We start from the raw sequence: 21,044 nt of genomic DNA on the forward strand, positions 1-21,044 counted from the left end.
TTGTCGTCGCCCCAGTGGAGGTTAAAGTCCCCTAGGAATATGTTGTTGGCATCTGGGTTAGAGTTGGCAGTTATAATCTCTATAAGATGCTCTGTGAACTTTGCGTTATCTCCAGGTGGGTGGTAGAACGCGTGTAGGTTGTAGCTTTGATTTTTTGGTAATCTTACATTAAGACCAAGGTATTCACAAGATTCTATAGGGTCAGATTGGAATTTGTTGACCTCGATCTCTGAGCGGTGAATACACGCTATACCTCCTCCCACTTTCCTCGGTCTGTCTAATCTGACAATGTTATATTGTGGTGGTACTAGGAGATCCATGGAAGGAGAGGATGATTCACTGAGCCAAGTTTCCGTGAGGATGGCTAGGTCGATTTCTTTATTAATGATTAGGGCGGGTATGTCTGATGCGTGTTTAGTTGCTGAACGACAGTTAAGTAGTAGGCAGTTCAGGGTTTTCTGTGAGTTAGCGCTCTTTTCATTTTCTGTTTTGGTTGCAGTTACCTGGATATGTTGTAAGTTGTGGTGGATTACTTTCCTATCATTCTTTCTGGACGATCTATTAGGGTCAATAGGTACAATTTCGATATTCTCCTCCTTTCGTAGAGCAGATTGTTCATAGGATCGGAGTAGGGCCAGGGCTTCTTCGTTTGGTAAGGGATTGGTCCTGTTTGGTCTGTTGTGTCGGAGTACAAGATTCTGGATGTGTGAGACCTTGGTGTGCGTATTTATCGTCATCTCCCAGATTTTCCCGATTGTCTTTGAGACTTTCATCGAGTCTAGTGCCAGGTTGCCTATTAGTTTCTTGAGCTCCTTGACTTCTTTCTGTGTTCGGGATGGTTTCTTATGTGGGATAGATCTGGCTGTTAGCGTTCGGCATTTTGCTCTCCTCCGTGGCTGGTCTGTTCTCGTTGCCACATATTTTGCCGTTGTATCCTTAGTTAGGTTGTGACTCCTGGCTCTATTAGTGGTGTCGCCATTTTTTCCTGTGTTAGGTGTAAGGGGTGTTTTTGTGGATAAGTATCGATGAGGCTCTAGATTCGTATTCGAGGGAGGTTGGGGAAGGTAGGTAACCTCTACCTTGTTCCTTTCGTAGATCTCTTCAAAGGGGGGCTCACTCTGAAATGAGCTACCCTCTTCAGGTGAAGTGGCATCGAATGGTGGTGGCAACGGCTCTTCTAGTGAGGTCTGGTTCATCTCTTTGTTTCCCAGGGTATTGTATACCTCTATCCTTTCAATCTCAGTCTCCGGTATTGCCATCGCAGTTTCAGGTAAATCTCCGGAGTTAGAGATTATATTATTCTGGCAGTCCGTTGTATTGGCATCTCTAGTCACAGGGTCGTCGTTGTCAGGTGTGATATCTGGTGGGGTCATGATTTGGTGGTGATTTGGTCCTACTATGGATTCCTTTAGGGTTTGGAAAGTTATCTCGAATTTCTCGAGTTCTTTGTTGGTTGCTTGTATCAGCACTATTCCTGTTTTATACATGGTAATGCATATTTCTGTATTACATCTTTTAGTTATTGAGGTCGTTATTTTTGTGCCATGTGGTATGTTTTTTACGGTTTTTGTGAACAGCATTTTTGTAAAGGCGTTGCGCCATTTAGCTGTTTTGTCTGTGTAGAATATCAGGTCATTCATCATGATACCTTTAACTCTGTCAAAATAAGGGTCAGCAAACAGAGTGTCCGCATTTTTTCTCAATGTGCAATGTTTGAATTTTTTGGCCGCATTTTTGGATATATTGGAAGGATATTCTATATTCTTTGCGTGAGACCCGGTCGGCCCTCTGTATCTTCCCTCCATTTCTGTTTCACCTGCACGTTGTGGGTCTTCAGAAGCCTGTTGACTATTTTGTACTGTGAAGTTCCTGCTGGTGTTTTGTATTATGTATTTTCCTGCTGGTATATCTTGGTAGATATAAGAATCTAGGTAAATCCAGTAATACTTTTCCTTGGCGGTAGCTGTAGTTTCTTTGTAGTTTGGTTAGCTCTTATTATGCCATTGTGATCATGTCAAATAAAGAGGTTTGCGTGACTTCCGAGCTCTGGTTTCATGGTGGTAGGTATTATTAATTATTAAATTAATGGCTTGTCTAATTAAATGACTTGATTGACTATCTTTCTTTGTGAGAAGTGTTGTCTGGAGATAATTTAGTCAGTGTCGGATGTTGGCCGAATCAACATATTATTTCCTGAGGGGAAAGTACTTTCTCTCTTTCCTTCTTGCAGTTCTTTAGTCCCTTATCACTTTCTTCGTTCTTACTCTCTTTACCTTCAACTTGGTTGGTCCCTTCTCTCTTTTTAGACCAGGATAGTTGTCCCTTGTCGCTGTTCCTAGTCCATTAGGGCATCTGGGAAGTCTTACTTCCTTTCCAAGTGAAGTCGCCAGTCTCCTTTCCCTGTCAATGCCCCTGGGTTGTTGATCAGCACATTCGTCTTATACGGCCGCCATTTTAAGGTCAGGCGCGCCGTTTTTCGGTCTCTTTCACTGCCAATATCCCTCGTTTTCCGTTTTCATTAGTCAGGGCGAGTTGTGCGCTAAAGGGGCTGCGCAGGGGGAGAGGATGACCATACCTTTCTTGAGGTCACCAGGGTCTCTCAGCTCCGCCTCCGCCTTCCGCGATGGTCCGTTTATTCCTGCCGGCACCGGCGCTGCTGCCCGTGTGTCTCCTCCGAGGTCCCGGCCACACGCAGACCAGGGTGACAACCGGTGGCTCCTTCTTTGTTTTGGGTCGGTTGTGTGTCCTCCCCGGCCGCTCCACATCAGGCGGTTCCCATCCTGTGGAGTCCGTCGTCCGAGGGGCGGAGGCAGTCTTGACCCTCGAGCAGGTAAGCAGATTCTTCTTTCCTGCGTCCTGCTTCCCAGGCTTTTGCTTTCTCTTCACTCTGAGACAAGCAACAGTTGTTCCGCTTCGTCCATGTGTTGGGTACCATTAGACTTTTATTTGTCAGATGGGCAAACCCACTGAGGTAGGGATTAGATGATCACTGATGAGTTAATGGAGAGGGGTGAAAAGCAAGTGCAAATATTGTTGACAAGATGGATTTATGACTTACAAGGGACAAGGTGCGTACAGGTGACAGTGTGCAAATAGAATTACCTTACTTACGGGAACAGGCTATGTATTGTGAGAAAGCTGGCGTACATTGGTGGGTGACAAGCAAAGAAGGGGTGCACTAAGTTTAATAAAAAATTGATTCAAGAGTACCATTGAAGGAGTAACTCTCGTGCGGGCATAACAGTAAGAGTGTAGAACAGTGATAATGGCTGTGTCTCCAGATGAGCACGGCAGCAGCCAATGGCACGAAAAGGGGATTAAAAAAAAAATTAAATAGCAATTAAGTGTATCATTTGAAATCTTGTTTTAAATGAGTTTATGTGGATCACAACTGCAGCGGCCTGCCCTAGACTTTACATGTGGCCCTGTGAATCGTGTTGTGTAATCGACTCTCTGGTACAATGTGATTAATTAAAACAAAAAACGGTGTTTGGAGGGGGGTTTGGGTGGATGTTCGTGAAAATTTCAGGCACTGATAATCGCCTCGGGCCACATTCCTATGCATCGTTTTTTTGCCTATGCACCAGCTGCAACCATAAACAAGTCCTGGTCCGGCTCCGTGAGCTACAGCCGAGCCAACCCTTTCACAAGTTAAATGAACGCCATTGTGTGGTCTTTCAGCACACTTGTGGCACTATGCGACAGAAGTTGCTGAGAACGTATAACTTTTGAGGAACAAGAGGTTTCAATATATAGACTAGTGACTAAAAGTGCGTGATTTTGGACAAGCCACTTAATGGAGCAGTTCCTCAATTTGATATGTTTGCAATGTGCCTGTGTCACGTACAAAAAAATAATAATCCAGTACGTGAAACTCCTTCTGTTGTACACAATAGTAAATTGTTTTCTGCACCTTCCCCACTTCCGAAAATTGGTCGTGTTGCGCCATTCCACACCCAAGTTCGTGTTCTATAAAATCACCAATACAACTTGTGCAGAGGCCATTCCTTAAGCATCAGCAGGAACATGCAACTGGTGGGTCCTTCTAAACAGCAATAAACAAGCAGAGCGTCCGACAGTTATATACAAAGTAAAATAGGCCTGTGTTCTAGTGAAAAGATGTGAAAATAAGATTAAATTATGAACGTGCTAGATTAAGGGGCAAGCAGAGAGGTGAGAGTTGGTCTTCTGGCTTTTTGAAAAAGTTCGTGTTGGAGCTCTACATTCAGACCAATAGCAGCATGTTAGCAAAATAAGTTTTCAAATTATGAGGTTTGTCTTCGCTAATATGTCAGATAAACAGTTATCGCAGAGCTTGCTTTTCTCTGAAATTCCTTCATGAACGTGTTTGGGTACAGCTGCAGGCCTTTTGGTTTGGCCCTATGTTTTAACCTTCACGACGCAGCCAAGGAGTTCATAATTTTCAGATTAGGGATTTCACTTTGATCTAGCAGAGCTGTAAGAATTTGGTTTGATCTTTGGTAGTCTGCGTCTACAAAAGGCATGTTTAATTTATTCCACATTGGGAGCTGCTTTTGTTCAGGTGGGGAATGCTTTTGATGATAAATATTTAAGTGATGGGGAGGTGGGAGCGGGAGGCAGTGACTGCAGCACATGGTTGGTCTTTATTAATTGCCAGTTGTCCTTGCTTCCTAGCATGGAGGGCTCCATCGTGCGCCTGCCCGAGATCGTGGCCTTGAAGAAGAAGTACAAAGCCTACCTCTACCTGGACGAAGCTCACAGCATCGGTGCCGTGGGGCCAACGGGCCGCGGAGTGGTGGAGTACTTTGCGATGAACCCTTCAGATATTGATGTACTGATGGGTACATTCACCAAAAGCTTTGGGGCAGCTGGAGGTTACATAGCTGGCAAGAAGGTAAGCGTCAAGTGTCCCCTGCCCAAGTTACTAAGAAGCACACACACTTGCTGCAGATACAGCAACCGTCTTGAAGGACATGTTCAGTTTAAATCCGTTGCTGCATAATAAACAGTGTGCACATCTGTGGGGATACAGCTATGTCATCAATGCTTATAAGGCCTAAAAGGTGGGCAAAAGTGTGACTGGCTTAGGGAGCCAAGGTCAGGATGGCTTGGTGCAGCCGTAACTTAAGCGCATGTACCTTGAATGTTCAAAGACTGTTGGCCATGCCTTTCACACCTTCCATTGGCATTTATGTGTCTAAGCGCTGCAAAGCACCTGTTTGCCCCATTGTGGTTTTAGCGTTTCATAAATGTGCTCACAATTCCTGCTATCCTTTGATCAAAGGAAACAACACCCCCACTTCTTATCACAGTCTGTCTCTTTCGGAGATTTAATTTCAGGTGGCCACAGTAAGTAGATTTATTCATGAGATATTTATCTTTGCAGTGCAAAAAACAAGGCAGATTCAATTTCTGAGGATGTGCTCGTGCACGCACTGGCATTCATTTGAACCAGAACCACTTAGCCCAGGTTTTCTGTGCCCTGTGGCACATGCTTTTTGTCACCTTGAGTGCCTGTATGTTTCTTTGATGAAACTTATATGTTGTGTTCTGGGCATCTATTTGTTTGGCATAGATATGGCCAGACTTTCTTTTCTACAAAGGTACATTTAAGTGGTTAAAGTGGGCCTTTGCCTGCAGTTACGTTTTGAATAACCCTTTCCTTATAATGATGGGGGGGGGGGGGGGGGGGAAATGAAAAATATCCATTTGTAATGCTGCAACACGAATGTCCATTCAGTCTGTGATAAGGTGCCGTGCTTACTATCCTGAATACTGCTCAGTGCATTATTTACAAACTGATGGGCGATTGGAATGGTTTTGTTTCCTAAAAAAGCTAGCGGATAAGGATAGCACCTTTTAGAAACCAGATTTTCCTCTGATGAGCTTCAGGATACTTCTGTAAACAATAATCCTGAACAGGGTGCAAGAAAGGTAAATGTCCGAATCAAGAAAAAATCCAGAGCCACTGATTTTGGATTACTTATGGTCATATTATGGCCCGACGTCCCCCTCCCCCCCTATATATCATGTATCACTTCCTGACGCGCAGCGGACGAGCGCGACGAATGCGCGCCGAAGTCGCGCTTAAGTCAAGCCCGTCTGCGCCCGTCCGCGACCAGACGGGGCCTGGGGCCAAGATCTCTGTACACACTGGGCAAACCCGCATTCAGTATCATAAGCAGGAACTGCTAAAACTACAACCACCTAAAGAGGAGCCTAGCTGGCACTCTATGGAAGCTCCTACTCTACGCAATTGTGTACACTGTTCTTTTAGAGTTACAAGAGAATCACTAAGCGGGTCAAGTAATAGATTCGCCCAGGGAGCCCTGCTAAACTGTAGGTCGCTAAGAAAGCACAGCAATCAGATCTGGGATCTCCTTCTGGATGGTAAATTGGATTTTCTCTTTTTAACGGAGACCTGGCTAGGGGAACACTCTGATCCAGAGATCATAGAAGCTATCCCACCCTCCTACTCACTGGTCAGACTAGACAGGAGTGAAGGAAGAGGGGGGGGAAATTGCCATTGTTATTAAATCACCGATGGAATGTACCCTAGAAGCTATAAGTATAGACAATTGTGAGGCAGGCTGCTTCTTGCTAAAACTGGGACCCCAATTCTCTAGATCAGGGATTCTTGTTTACAGACCCCCAGGCGGACTAAAGAACTTTAAATGTAGTTTGTTGGAGGGCATTGCTCATCTGGCTACCAGAAAGAGCAGATTTCTGATGCTAGGAGATCTTAACATCCATCTTGATGATGAACAGGATAAGGAAGCCACTAATTTGATATTAGACCTACAGGCACTACAAATGGACCTAAAAACCACATGCCCACTCACAAACATGGCCACCTATTAGATCCGGTATTTGGTAGCTGGGACGGAATAATGACTGATACTCCCCTTCCGATCCCGTGGTCAGACCACTACTTGGTCCCATTTAAAATCCTTATTTCAACCCATGACTCTCACCTAGCGGAGAATAAAAGATACCCCCGACGCAAATGGAAACAATTTTCCCAAGAGGTGTTCAATGAACTGTTGCTAGAGGGGGGTCCACCGGGAGGAGACTATTGTGAGCTCGCTCTCAAAAGGCTAGAACAGCGCATTCTCGAAGCCCTTGATAAGACAGCCCGATACATCTCGCTAGAACAGGGTGCAGAAATGGGAAATCAGCACCATGGTTTACTCCTGAGCTACAAGAGGCTAAATCGGCATGTAAAAAAATGGAACGGAGATGGTGAACAGATTTCTGCCCTCTAAGTAAATCTAAATACAAGGAGGTTCAGAAAAAATATCAAACGATGATACGTGGAGCAAAAGCCACCCATTATAAGATTCGTATTGGGGAGGCAGAAAACTCATCGAAAGAGCTTTTTAAAATCTTCAAAGAGAGCTCGATGATACGTGACCCAACCACCCAGGACACTGACTCAATAGCAGAATCTAACAAAATTGCCGAGTACTTTGCAGGAAAGGTGAGGAAAATATATGCAACCTTCTCCAACAAACCGGTAGCCGGTACGGAATTTGTAGTAATCAGGTCAGTAGATAATACAGAAGGGGGACTGACATCCTTTTCAGTTCCTCCTCCAGAGATGCTTTGCAGCCTCTGTCAGGGAATTAAATCGGGCTCCCCTCGCGATCCAGCCCCTCCTAGGGTAATGAAAGAAAGCCTTTCGACACTGGAGCCGTATATTAGGCATTTACTCCAGGTCTCTTTTTCCACGGAACACCTCCCAGAAATTTGGAAAAAAGCAATTGTGCTCCCCTTAAAGAAAAAACCCAACATTGCCCAAGATTTACTGGAAAATTTAAGACCCATTTCTCTGCTCCCCTATTTAGCTAAGGTTGCGGAGAAAGTGGCAAATGGTCAGTTAATTACACATTTAGAAAAAACTGAATCCCTGCACCCCTCGCAATCTGGATTCCGGGTGGGCTTCTCCACGGAGACAGCTCTGCTGAGAGCGACTGAGTTCCTTAGACGGGGGGCGGATGCCGGTAACACCATGGCCTTGGTGATGCTTGACCTCAGTGTGGCTTTCGACACTGTAGCGCATTCCATCTTACTGCAGTGTCTAGTCAAAGCGGGTGTCATCAGCTCCGCACTGGGGTGGCTGAAATCCTTCCTCACAGGTAGAAGCTTTTTGGTGCAACGAGGCTCTTGCAGATCAGCAGAGATGGCCTTGGAACAGGGGGTTCCCCAGGGCTCGGCCCTGAGTCAAACGCTTTTCAATCTGTATATGACCCCCTTGGCCGAAGTGGTGCAGGCGCACGGAGTAAAACTGGTATCCTACGCTGACGACACCCAACTGCTGATCTCGCTGTCTCAAGCACCATCAATGGCAGCATCTAATTTTAAGGCTTGCATGCAAGCATTAGCTGAATGGATGGATGCACATTGCCTAAAACTAAATGGATCCAAAACAGAGGTAATGGTGGTGGGAGGAACCACTTGAGTTGGTCTCCAGATTGGTGGCCGAGGTGTCTGGGCCCCACACCTGTTCCCTGTAAAGAAGCCAAAAACCTGGGTATTTGGATGGACCACACTTTATCCTACGAAGGCCACATTCGTCGCCTCGTAGGAAAATGTTTTGGAGTCCTGAAAACATTAAATCGCACCCTGGATCTACTCCCGCTGGAGGCCAGACGCACTATGACCCAGGCGCTGGTGACCTCCCGGATGGACTACGGGAATGTTTTGTTCCTGGGTGCTACAGAACACGGTTTAAAGCGCCTACAGGTCCTCCAAAATACAGCAGCTCGTCTCGTACTACGACTCCCCAGAAGAGCAGCATGTAAACCAGCTTTAGCTGCTCTACACTGGCTATCGATCAACAAGAGAGTGATGTTCAAAACCCTCTTAATGTGCCACAGGATACTCCAACGTAAAGCCCCTCCCTATTTGTTTGATCTAGCACTCAGGTATCAGCCAACCAGAGCCCTCCGATCAGAGGGGATGGGGCTGCTGACGATCCCCCGTGTAAAAAGAGCAAAACTAGGTGGTCGCTCTTTTAGATATATAGTAGCAAAAAACTGGAATGCTCTCCCCACATCCCTAAGACTGGAAGAATCTGAAACAAAATTCAGAACAATGCTAAAAACACACTTATATAAACTATAAGCAGGGGATTGGGGGTGGGTGATGTGGGAAGGCTGTATGTCTCTGATAACTTGCTTTCTTCAGCGCGGGGACACGCCGAGATGGCGTCACCAGGCGCTTTATAAACTACCTATTAATAATAATAATAATAATAATAATAATAATAATAATAATATTATTATTATATGTTCTAGATGGTAGGGCCCTCATAGTAAAATAACCATGCTTGACTTGACTATCTACCTGTATTTGACGATAAAACGTTTAGCTAACACTTAAAGAAATTTAGTTGTACAATGCTGTAAACATTTTTTCATTCAGTCCACTGTGTTTCAATTCAGTATTCTTCCTGCAAGGCATCTCCAAGCACTTGCAAACTACCTGTCCTCAGAGAGGGCTGTCTCATTTAAGTCCCTTTGTCACATATATTTTGGATTTAACTATTGAAGAGCCCGACTGTCTTCAAAGCCTCAACAATTGTTAAAGCCAGCCTGTCTTTAAATGCTGTACAACTCACAGATGAATCTAAGTTTACCATCTACTGAAGAGCTCAATAGCTGCTAGAATGGGGTGTTTTTGTAAATTAATACAGAGCCTCATGATGATTTATGGAAATGTATGGGTTCCGATGAAGAGTATAGAAAATACAGAGCACTTTTGAGGAAGCACATAGGAACAACATGGCAGTTTTAAGGATTTATAAGAAAATCATCTAAACTTTTAGTTCAGCTGGAATTCTTGCCTCTGAATCACATTTTTTTTTATAAACCAGATTTTATTGACATTTTTAACACATCAGTGGGCACCCATCTCCTCCCAGCTCTCCTCCCAGCTCGCCACCCAGCTCGCCACCCGCCTCACCACCTGCCTCCCCTACCCCAATCCAACAAGCGCCATGAAAAGACCCAAATTAGTTCTCCAGTGCTGTAATGCCTCCCAGTCCATAGTAGTCCCACCATTTGCAACAGACCCGTGCATGCATCTGTGGGCATCCTCGTGCTCAGTACACGGTCTCCTCCACTTTGGAGCACCAATCCATCACCCTCCCCCATTCCACAATCGAAGGTAGGACCGGGAAGCTCAATTTCCACGCTATATTGCGCTTGGCCAGGGCTGAGGCAACACCAACCAACGTCCGGCCCCCGATTTCAACCTATGTCCGCTAGGATCCCAAGGAGTCTCACCCGTGGCATAAGCTGAACTTATCTCACCAACACCCATGTAAGTATTCGGTCTATGCACTCCCAGAATGGCACAATGCCGAGGCATTGCCAAACCACGTGAAAAAAATCAGCTTCAGGGTGGGTGCAGCGAAAGCAATGAGGGGCGTGGAGAGCCTCCCAGCCCACTAGAGACAGCGAGGGGTCAGGTACAACCCATGTAGAACGTTCAGTTGGATAAGCATGGCCAGTATAACGGTTTCCTTGGGGGCCAGAAGTACATCTCGCAAGTCTTTCATCAAACTCTCTGACCCAATTCCCCCATTTTAGCTTCAAGGGTTCAACCGCATCTGGGGCGTTATGTACCAATGAGCAATATATCTTAGAAATGCTGCAGATGCTGCCCATCAATAGGTGTGCCTCCAGCAGGCTGTATTCGGGAAGGTCCGTAAGGTCTGAGCAATGAGCGGTCAGTCCGTAGCAGATCTGCAGGTATTTGTGAAATTATGTGTGGGTAAGCAGGAAGAAAACATGCTGCTCAGCAAAGGACTTTATCTGAACACCGCTCCACATATCAACTAGAGACGTAATGCCGAACTTATGACACTGACTATATCCCTCAAGTTGGGCTGTATGACTTAGCCAGCGCCCACTCCATAGGGGAGAAACAATCCCCCTGAGTCTGTGACAATAAATCAAGCAGTACGTAAAGAGTGAGGTGGTTGACAGGCTTGCTGTGCCGCTTGCCATTCACCGCCACATAGGGGCCCTGCGGATCTGTGACACTACCAAGGGGAATGATCTGTGGAGAAGGATAGCTACACCCCTAGAGCCTCTGACGCATCACAAATGATAGGCCCTGTCATAACCAAATCTGCACAAGAAGGAACGAGTGGTGCCCAGGAGAGGACTCTCCTGCACAATCAAGACCGTCGGACAGGTAGCGTAGGACAGCAGTGTGCTTGGTCCGATCCAGCAGACCGTTGACGTTTCATGTCCTAACCTGGAAGCTAGCCATGTCCCCGACAAAAGGGGCCCGAAACCAGTGTCCTGAAGGGGAACCACCAGTGGCTCCTCCTCAAAGCATATTGGGAGGAAGGCAGTGGCGAGTGTGCATAGCGCTCAGTGTGTGCAGAAAATAAGCAGAGGCTCAATCTGCAGTAGGTCTAAGGGGGTGCCCCCGGATAAACTCTCACAAGAAACCCAGCCGCCCTCCAACACCAGAAAGAAAATCAAGATGCAGGGGTGGTGGAAGAATCTGTCCCTCAGTCCCCAGGGGAGCAGTCTCTTGTGGGTCACTCGAAGGGAATGGGGGGGGTCGTCATGCTCGGGACCTAGAGAACCCTCCCCCCCCCCTTCAGTCCTAGATGAGTCAAGCGAGTGTCATCGGTGTCTTAGACTCCCCCTTTCCCCTGGACCTCAGGGCCCTTCTGCCTGCTGATAGTCAGGACCACCACGGCAATGGAAGTTCCCTGTCCTCCTGACGAAAGGGCAGTGGTCATGTTGGAGGAGCTGGCGCCCTCAGCAGCCCACTCCCAGGCCTCCTCCAGGCTTGTAAAGACATGAGTGCGGGAGACGCAAAGCACTTTCATTTTGGCTGGGTAGATCAGCATTTAAGGCAAGGCAAGAGCCTTCAGTTTTGCCCTAACTGCATCAAAGGATTTGTACTGAGTCTGAATCAACTTAGTCCAGTCAATGAATATCATGATACAACTCAAGTCAAAATGAAGAGTGCCTTTTTTGCAGTCCTCCCGGAGGATTGCACCTCTGTCTCGATGGTTAAGGATCCATACAACCATGGGTGGGGGGGTGGGTGAGTTGTGGTGGCGCCAGTAGGTGGACGCAGGTCAGGGCCGTGTGAGCCCTGTCTATGACGAACCATGGTGAGAGGGTGCCCTCCGGAATCCAGAATTTGAGCCAGTCAAGGAAGTGCTCAGGCCAAGGTTTCGGCCCCCTCAGGAAGCCTAAGGCTATTTTCAGGTTATTCACTTATCTTATACATTCAAAGCATTAACATTAAATAATGACACAGAAGCTAGAAAATGTGCACTTGCAAGCATACAGCCAACATTCGAGTCTGGCCTCAAAAATCTGTAATTTGAAAAGGCGCTTATACAATAAAAATCAAAGAGTTCCTCGACTTAACTGTTCTGTTTTTAATGAATTGTGTAGCCTTAATCACTGTAAAATGCATCTGATCACTTATACAGAGCCCAAATGGTACATACCTAACAGTATAGAAAGTGCGGAATGCTCAGAGTGGGCCAAAGTACGGTTAAGTTGACATGGCAAATTCCCATTTGGATCAGTGTTACTTCCCACACGTGATGCAGTCAGTTGTTCCACACAGTCTACAATTTCATAAAACAAAGGCTATTACGTGGGAAAGATGTCTGCCTTTGCTAGTGAAATATGTGATGATTTTCCAAATTTTTGACTTGTGTTTGTTAGATGTAAAGGAAGAAATTGCTGCTTCTTCCCATTTATTGAGTCATACTTGACTCTTTACAGTATTGATCAACATGAACATAATTCTAAAGTCCTCACGCCCAGCTTGTAACGGGAAAGGTCACTTTATTTAATATGATTTAATCTTTAGTTTTTATGTCTGTTAAAGCATCGATAAACACGTTTGGCAAGGCTTGCTGTTTGTCTGTTTTGGGCCAAAGACCTACTGTTGGACAACCGTCCATTTGCTTAAATTATTGTTCTTGCACCTCAAAACTCCTTTAGGGTAAGCAATAAAAACAAATTCCAATAATGTTATAAGGAGTCTTGGTGCACTGCAAACACATTTTTTTCAAAGCTGTAACCATGAATTCATTACAAAGATAGATGTGTCTTTAACATCATGGGAGTCTTTATCTGCTGTGTGTAATAGTAGACTTTTAAAATGTTCACTACATTAAAGTCAAGCTGTCGAGGTAAGAGTGTTTTGTCTATCCCTTGGCGCTACCTTTCCTTGAACCTAAAAACCCCTTGCTTTCCAATTATTGCTTCCTTCCCTTAACCCTAAAATCCCCAAGCTACCCCTTATTGCTACCTTTCCCTGAACCCTAAAAACACCTTACTATCTCTTAGCGCTATCCTTCCCTGAATCTAAAAAACCCTTACTTCCCCTTACTGATCTCTCCCTGAACCCTAAATACACTTACTACCTCAGAACACGTACCCCTAAACACCCTAAAGCTCCCTTTAATTCTACCCTTCCCTGAGCCCTAAAAAACCATTACTACACCTTAATGCTACCATTCCTTGAGCACTAACCCCCAGATTCATCAAAGTCCCGTTTTGCGAGTCCTTGACTCGCAAAACGGGATTGATGTACAAATCACAATTAATTTTGCGATTTCTACTGCTTCCTTATTTGCGATTAGCTAATTGCTAATCGCAAATAAGGAATGGCTTTCCCATTCATTCCTATGAGCCTCAAGGCCCATAGGAATGAATGGGGAGTCATTCCTTATTTGCGATTAGCAATTAGCTAATCGCAAATAAGGAAGCGATTTCAAGGGTGTCCAAAGGACACCCTGTAGCACCCCTGAAATGCAAATGTACACAGGTGTTGCGCACACACATGTCCAAAGGACATGTGTGTGTGTAACATAGAACTCAGAAAAATGCACTAAAGTGCATTTTTCTACGTTTTTGCTATTTACCACGAAGTTACACTTCGCGGTAAATAGCGGCCCCATATTGCGAATTCGCAATTTTTAAAAGGTTCATGAATAGCATTTAAGGAATCTCTAATTGAGATTCCTTAAATGCGATTCTTCGCAATTTAGCGAGTTCTGTAATTGCGATTTTTGCATTTGGGGTGATGAATCCCAAAGGCAAAAATAGCGCTCGCAAAGGGCCGGATTCTCAGAATCTGGCCCTTTGCGAGCCGATTTTACTTTGATGAATCTGGCCGTAAGTCCTAACTACCCCTTATCGCTACAAAAACCAGAACCCTAATAACCCTTTTCTATCCATTAACGCTACCTTTCCCTGAATTTTGAAAAGCCCTTATTAGTCCCCTCCCATTTACCACCTCACTGTAAATGCTGCGTTTGCGAACGGGAAAAGGGCTTGATACATATGCCCCACAGTTTCATCTACTTATGTTTCATTTAACTGTTCCTTTAATTTAGTTCAGAATCTTGTTCTGTTCATGGTTCTGATTCCTGGAGCACGGGTTGCCTAGCGAGAGTCAGTTGAGTCTTCTCTGAGGCTGTGTGGCCGTGGGCTCCTGCATTCTACTTATTTCTACAAATAAAATACGTTGTTCCTATTACCGGTCTCAGCCTGTCATTTCAGCTCAACCCCTGTACCACACCCAGTTCCCAGTGCGCTTACCCGTGCCCTAAAAGAAACATCATTTTATTTTTTTGTGGTAGCCATAACTTTTGTCCCTTTTTTCCAGTAAACCTTTTTGACAACGTTTTTGCAATCTACCTTTCCCCCAGGGTGTGTTTACCTCCAACCTCTAAGAATGTTTGATGGGCTTCCAGAGGCTCATTCTGACATTGGTGAAATGTTATTGTTTTTCCAGTGTCCTTTTAAGAGTGCAGTGTGGCTGATGCAGCTGGCTACATTCCCTGCCAAGTTGTTTCTGTGCAAAGTTTGTTTACCATTTAAAAAGCAGCACTGCGTGTCAGCACTCCCTGGCCAGTTTTTGGCAGTTTCCTATCTCACCAAATGATAGCATTTTAATTGTGACGGCTGAGGGGCATTCTATACTCCAGGCTTTATAGCTGGTAGGTTTTAATCAGCCACCATTTGATTTCTTGCAGATTTTTTGTTGTTGCGTTGAAAAGAATTATTTGTAGTAATGTGTTATATGAATATATTTTCCTTTTAAGACGCTCGTGGATTACTTACGAACCCATTCACACAGTGCAGTTTATGCAGCATCCATGTCGGCTCCAATTGCAGAACAAATCATCAAAGTCATGAAGTGCATTATGGGACTCGATGGAACAACGTTGGGTAAGATGTCATGCTTGACTTACGGGTGAATGGTCCTAATGAAATGCACAAATCGTCCATAAGCCCTGCTCTTTTCATTTTGCAGTCCTTGTGTTTCCTATTATTTAATGCTATATAGTGGAGGACACTTTACATTGAAATTAATTTTGTGTTAATACATATTAGAACTTTTGCTCAAACACCTCTTAATCTGCTCTTGTACTTTGAAGCACCTTTCTTGACCACTGCAAGGAGAGAATCTGCCTGGTCCTGAAGAGGAGAGAAGCCCCTGCTTGCTGCACTGGTGAACTCTTGCCTGCCTGCCTCAGATAATGAAAGATGCACTTTTGCTTCTATCATTTTGCTTCAGGACTGGTGATCCCATTTTCCATTAGGGCTTAAAAATGGTCGGTCTTCCCGTGGAACCTCCTTCCTGAGGGCAGATGATGCAGAAGGTACCGAGACAGATGTAGCTTCCAAACTATGTTACCTTCTCTGTGCACAGTCCAAGCAGGAAGCGCACAGGCTTGGTGGGTCCAGGGATTTCCACCTGCATTCATATTGTGAATTAGCAGGTTTGATGCATGGTTCCAAAATCAGTCGTGGAATGAAGACTTGTTAAATCCTATCTGAATTGTGTTAGAAAAGACAGCTGGTTACCTACTCAATAAATGACAGGCGTTCCCATTTGGTGTGTACTTTCCAGTACTCAGATTGTTAAAATGCTTTTCCATGGCCGCCTCCCCAGTTGTTCTTCTATGAGATGTTTTGAAGGAGAAAGATCTCACCTTGGGGTTTGGTTTCCATTTTAAGTGGTGCCTTAAAGACCACAACCGGTTTCCTTGACTGACTCTTGGTACATTAGGTTGGGTTTTTTGGGGGGTGCTTCTATGCAGGATTCCACCCTCAACCTGCCTTGTTCTGAAGAGAACCATCTTCCCTGCCTGCTACATGATGAATTGATGCCAGCCTGCCAGAGATCGGCTTTTACTCTGCCTAAGCTTTTCCTTACTCAGTTTTACTCCAGGACTGGTGGCATCAGTTTCCATCATGGCTAAAGTGTCTGGGTGAGCAAGGCACCTTGAAGCCCATTTGCTCCTTCAGAGGCGAGATGGTGCAGAATGCCGAGACAGAGGAAAATGTTGTGTGCCTGTAGAAATCCGCTCAGTAATTGGTACTGAACATTTCTTGTGGAGCTAGAATCTGAGTTGTGGGGTTCCCCCTTCAACTGAAGGAACGAGGCTGCAGTCAGAGGGATCCGTTCTAGCAGACAACTTTTCTTCAGGCTCTGTTGCCAAAACATGCAAGATCTTTAGACTTTCATTCACGTGCAGGAGACAATTTGTAACTGTACTAAATGTACCTTTGGCACACTAATAATATGCAGCCCAACCATAAACTATAGGCTAATAAAGCCATAATTACATATTTTCTGCAGAATGAAAATAAACCATAGAAACAATGCAAGAAAAAGGCAGGAGCCTAAAATGCATTCCACAGACAGAAAAACCTTTTATTTTCATCAAAGAAACTGTAATAAAAGGCAATTAGCCTATGTAGGCTGCTTAAAGAAATTACATCCCTGTACAGAACATCAGACTGGCACCTCTCCTTTAAGGCCTCAGAGAATCTGCACACTTTGCCTTTAAGGCCTCCAGGGGAACTCTGCTCCCATCATGCCCCACAGGTGACAGTTAGGTCAGTTCTTTCTTTCCGGCTTGTTCTGTGAGGAACCTGGAACTTGAGCTTTGCTGAATCTGATTGTTTTTCAGTCAGAATTTGGTTTTGTCCTGTCTTATTTGACAGTATTTGTTGCTGGTGGTAATATTCTACCCTTTCTGACTAATTCTTCTAGAATTATTTGGTCAGTTATGCCACCTTTATTCTACAACTGTCCTTCCTGTGGGAAGAAGATGTCAAAAACAGATTCCCATTCTGTTTGTGTGGTTTGTCTACCTTCCACACATGATGTGGAAACATTTTATCATTGCCTCAAGCTTTCCAGAAGAACTTTAAAGGAAAGAGAGAAGATTTGAATTTTGGGACTTCCGGACAGGGAAAGGCAGCATGAAAAGGGGGCAAGTGAGTTGTCATCTGGAAGACCCCCTCTTCGTCAAAACATCGAAGGTCTGCTTCTCCTGAAGGTAAAAGCAAGAAAAAACGACATCAGGAAGCGTCGACGTCGAAAAAAGTGAGTTCGACGTCGAAATCTAGATAGCCGTTGGGTATGTTGTCGTCGAGACCAGTGGAAATAAGTACATCGACGTCGAAATTATCGTCGCTAAGGTACAAGTCGGCGTCGAAGCGGAGATCGAGGTCGCCGTCGAGAAGCTTGTCGAGGCGTTTGGTGTCGGTTGCTGTGAGGACGACGTCGAGAATGAGACGATCGACGTCGAGAGAGAGTGAGGTCGCCGTCCAGAGGAAGAGTGAGATCGACGTCGAGAGAGAAAGCGAGATCGACGTCAAGAGATAGAGCCACGACGTCAAGACCTGAAAAAAGATGATCAAGGTCCCCGTCGAGACATGGGAAGACATCGAGACATGCCTCGGGCTCGAGGCTTGACAGGGCTCTGTCAACGTCGAAGAAGCATACGACGTCGAGGAAGTCGACGTCGAGGTCTCCACCACCTGCCTCATGGTCGGCGTCGAGACACTCTGGATCAGCCTCTCGGACATCTCCTAGGTCTTTGTCCGAGTCGGCGTAGAGGGCTTTGGTTGACCCTTCAAGGTCTACGTCGAAAGACCTGACGTCGAGGACATCTGTGGACAGGTCTTCAGTAGTTGTTAGAGCCTCTCCGCATAAAGAATCCTCTATTGTGGCACATTCTGGCTCGACGTCGAGAAATTTAACGTCGAGGGACAGGCAATTGGTTCCCAGAAAGGCAACTTCAAGATCTCCGCAGTTTAGTCGGAGTTCTTCTTCAGCGTCTTCTTCCTCAATGGGAATTCAGATTGTGCAGGTTACCCCGGAGGGCTCTCCGGTGCGTAGAACACCTCCTGTGAACATGTCTCCTAGATGGCTAGAAAGCATACGCCATTGGAAGATGCAACCAGGGCCCAATGACAGGCCTCTTACTTTGGCAGCTTCAAGGACACCGGCTGGTGTTTCTCCAAGAAGATCTAGATCTCCGGTGCGGAGGCGTTCGATGAGACCTACTGCGCTCCCTAGAATGCGGTCTCCTACTCCTAGGAGAAGGCATAGCTCTCCTGCCTCTTCCTCTTCATCGAGATCGTCTTACAGAGACTATTCGTCCACGACCTCATCAACACCGCCTTCCAGGATATCTCCAGTGGATGATCTGGGAACTTTCAATGAGGTATTATGCCGTGGGGCTAGGAAATTCAATATAACGATGGCAGTGCCTCCTGTGAAGTCTTCTGTCCTATTTGAAACGCTACATCATAAGTCGTCTGCTAGACCTCTTCTTCCATTGGTGCCTGGTTTGTTGGAACCGGCAATGAAGACCTTCTTGACGCCAGCTACGGTGGGCTCCGGGCCTTCAAGAATTGCAAAAAAGTATAAAGCACCGGATCAGGATCCTCTTTTCCTGCGTACAGATCCACCTCCAGATTCTCTAATAGTGGCGGCGGCGGCAAGGAAGGCCCACTCGGCTACGTCTGTCTCAACTGCTCAGTCAGACAAAGACATTAAAACATGGACTCCTTGGGGCGGAAGATGTGTAACACAGCTGGATCAGTCATGAGAGTGGCCAGTGCTGCGGCTTTGCTGGGTCGCTATGATCATCTCTTATGGGACTCTATGTCTAGATTTGCGGAGAAGCTACCTAAGGAAGATCAGAAGGATTTCCTTGAGATTGTGGGAGAAGGTGGTTTGGTTACAAACCAGAGTAAAAGTGTGGCGGCTGATTCTGCGGATCTTGCAGCGCATGGGTATGCCCACGGCATATGCTCCAGGAGATCGGCATGGCTGCGCCTCACGGGCCTTAAGCCAGATGCCCAAAGGAAAATAGTGTTCGAGGCATGTGGGCTGCTGAATTCATATCTATAGCATAGATCGCCGCCTAGTGTTGGGTCCGGATGATTGCACATTGTTGTCCTGGAAGAGTCTTCGAAGTATCACGAGATAGGTGGCTCCTCCCCTTGACTACAGTGCGCATGGGCATCGACTCCATCCTCAGATTGTTTTTTTCCGCCATTGGGTTCGGATGTAATTTCGTTATCTCCAGTTCGGAATCAACATAGACTTTTCGAGGCCAGAAGGCCTTTTTCGAACCGTTGGTATTGTTTGCATTCGGTCCCCGGTTTAGTTCCAACTCTGTTCGAGTCGGATATCCAGGGAGTCGTGTGACTCTTCGGTGATCGTGGCCCAGTCAACGCAGCAAGACTTTCGACGGCATGGAACGGAGTCCGTTCAAGAAATGTCCCGTGTGTGGATCGAAGTATCCCCACATTGACGTCCATCCAGTGTGCAACAAGTGCCTGTCGCCGGACCACGACGAAGCCAGCTGTATGGCCTGTTCCAGGTTTCGTTCCAAGAAAACGATTCGGCTTCGGCGCGTGGCGCGCCTCGAGGCCCAGCGCTCGGCCCCGGTGGACATCTTCGACGACGAAGAAGCGGACGGACAACAGGTTCAGATGCAGATTTCACCTCCAACGGTGGACATCGTATACGACTACGAAGCGGATGTCGAAGGCCAAGACGTAGAAGTCGTCGACGAGGTAGGAGACGACGATGAGGCCTATGGGGCCATGGAAGATAGCTCGGAGGAAGAGCTATGCCCCGTTAGAACAATTACAAAGGCTCAGGTCGAGGGATCGCCACTCGGCCTTACCCAAGACCTTATACCAGAATCCACGGCCCCGCCTTCCAGCCCGGCCACGGACACTTCGCCAGAGCCGCCATTGTCGAAAACGAAACTGAAACCATCGTTGTCGACAAAAACAAAAATGGTCGAGGCGCCATCGAAACCGAAGACGTCTGCTCCCCCTTCGACGCCATAGTCTTCCGAGGTGTCGGGGCAATCAAAGCCGAAGAAAGCTGTCGACCCGGTCAAGGTGCCGAAAATGGTCAAGGTCGTCGAGCCGAACACAAAAAAGGCCGTCGACTCTGAGTCAAGCAAAGCCGTCGAGCCGAAGTCCAAGAAGGCCGTCGAGCCGAAGTCAGGCAGGGGTGTCGAGCCGAAGACCGGGACCCCGACGCCAGTAGTCAAGGCCGCCGATCCGAGGCCGTCGGCGTCGACGTCTGCGGCCAAGGACAAAGATCGTAGCGCCCCTAAGGAGGATGCTCCTACGCCTCGATCAGAGAAGCCAAAGTCATCGACGCTCGGTTCTTCCCCTGGGGGTGGACCGAGGACATCTGTCGGGTCGACGAAACCGTCCGCTTCCTTTACGTAGCAGGTCTCGGACTCCCTCAAGCGAATTAGGGTCAAAGCTTCAGCGTCGGAACCGAAGACACCTTCCACCCCGACGCCAAAGACTTCGACGCCGATCCTCTTCACGTTGCCGCCGAAGGTGGCGCCGAAGGCCTTCGCACTGCGCTCGGTGCCCAAGGACTCTGTGGTGTCGAAGCCAACTCACCCGGCTGGGAGTTTGAAGCATCGGCCACCCTTACTAGAAGAGCAGTCGGAGCATTTCATCGATGCCGACACCGGGAAGCTTACGCTTTATAAAAGGAAAATCGCGGCATCGCAGCCTTTGGAGTCATACACCATTCCTCTAAAGCGCAAAAGGCCTGCTCCAGAATCTCCGGTCTTGGTCGAACCAATAGTTCCTCAGACTCCGAGAATTGCTACACCCTCACCCGCTTACTCTGATGGAGAGGATGCAGGGGATCAGGACGAGGAATACAATTTTCCTGCCACCACAGAACCTGATGAACAACAGGAC

The 21,044-nt window shown here is 46.6% G+C and overlaps 1 protein-coding gene across 7 annotated transcripts in view; it reads left to right on the forward strand.

The window, feature by feature from the left end:
- The window catches only part of SPTLC3 (serine palmitoyltransferase long chain base subunit 3), an 822,967-nt gene that overhangs the window by 613,188 nt on the left and 188,735 nt on the right, over positions 1-21,044 (forward strand). For all 7 annotated transcript variants that reach the window (XM_078649546.1, XM_078649545.1, XM_078649551.1 and 4 more), the window contains exons 8-9: positions 4,657-4,876; positions 15,092-15,218. In XM_078649546.1, the coding sequence (XP_078505672.1) occupies positions 4,657-4,876; positions 15,092-15,218 (347 nt within the window). The remainder of the gene's footprint in view (positions 1-4,656; positions 4,877-15,091; positions 15,219-21,044) is intronic.

This window comes from Lissotriton helveticus, chromosome 6 (genome assembly GCF_964261635.1).
Source record: "Lissotriton helveticus chromosome 6, aLisHel1.1, whole genome shotgun sequence".
Lineage (NCBI taxonomy): Eukaryota > Metazoa > Chordata > Amphibia > Caudata > Salamandridae > Lissotriton > Lissotriton helveticus.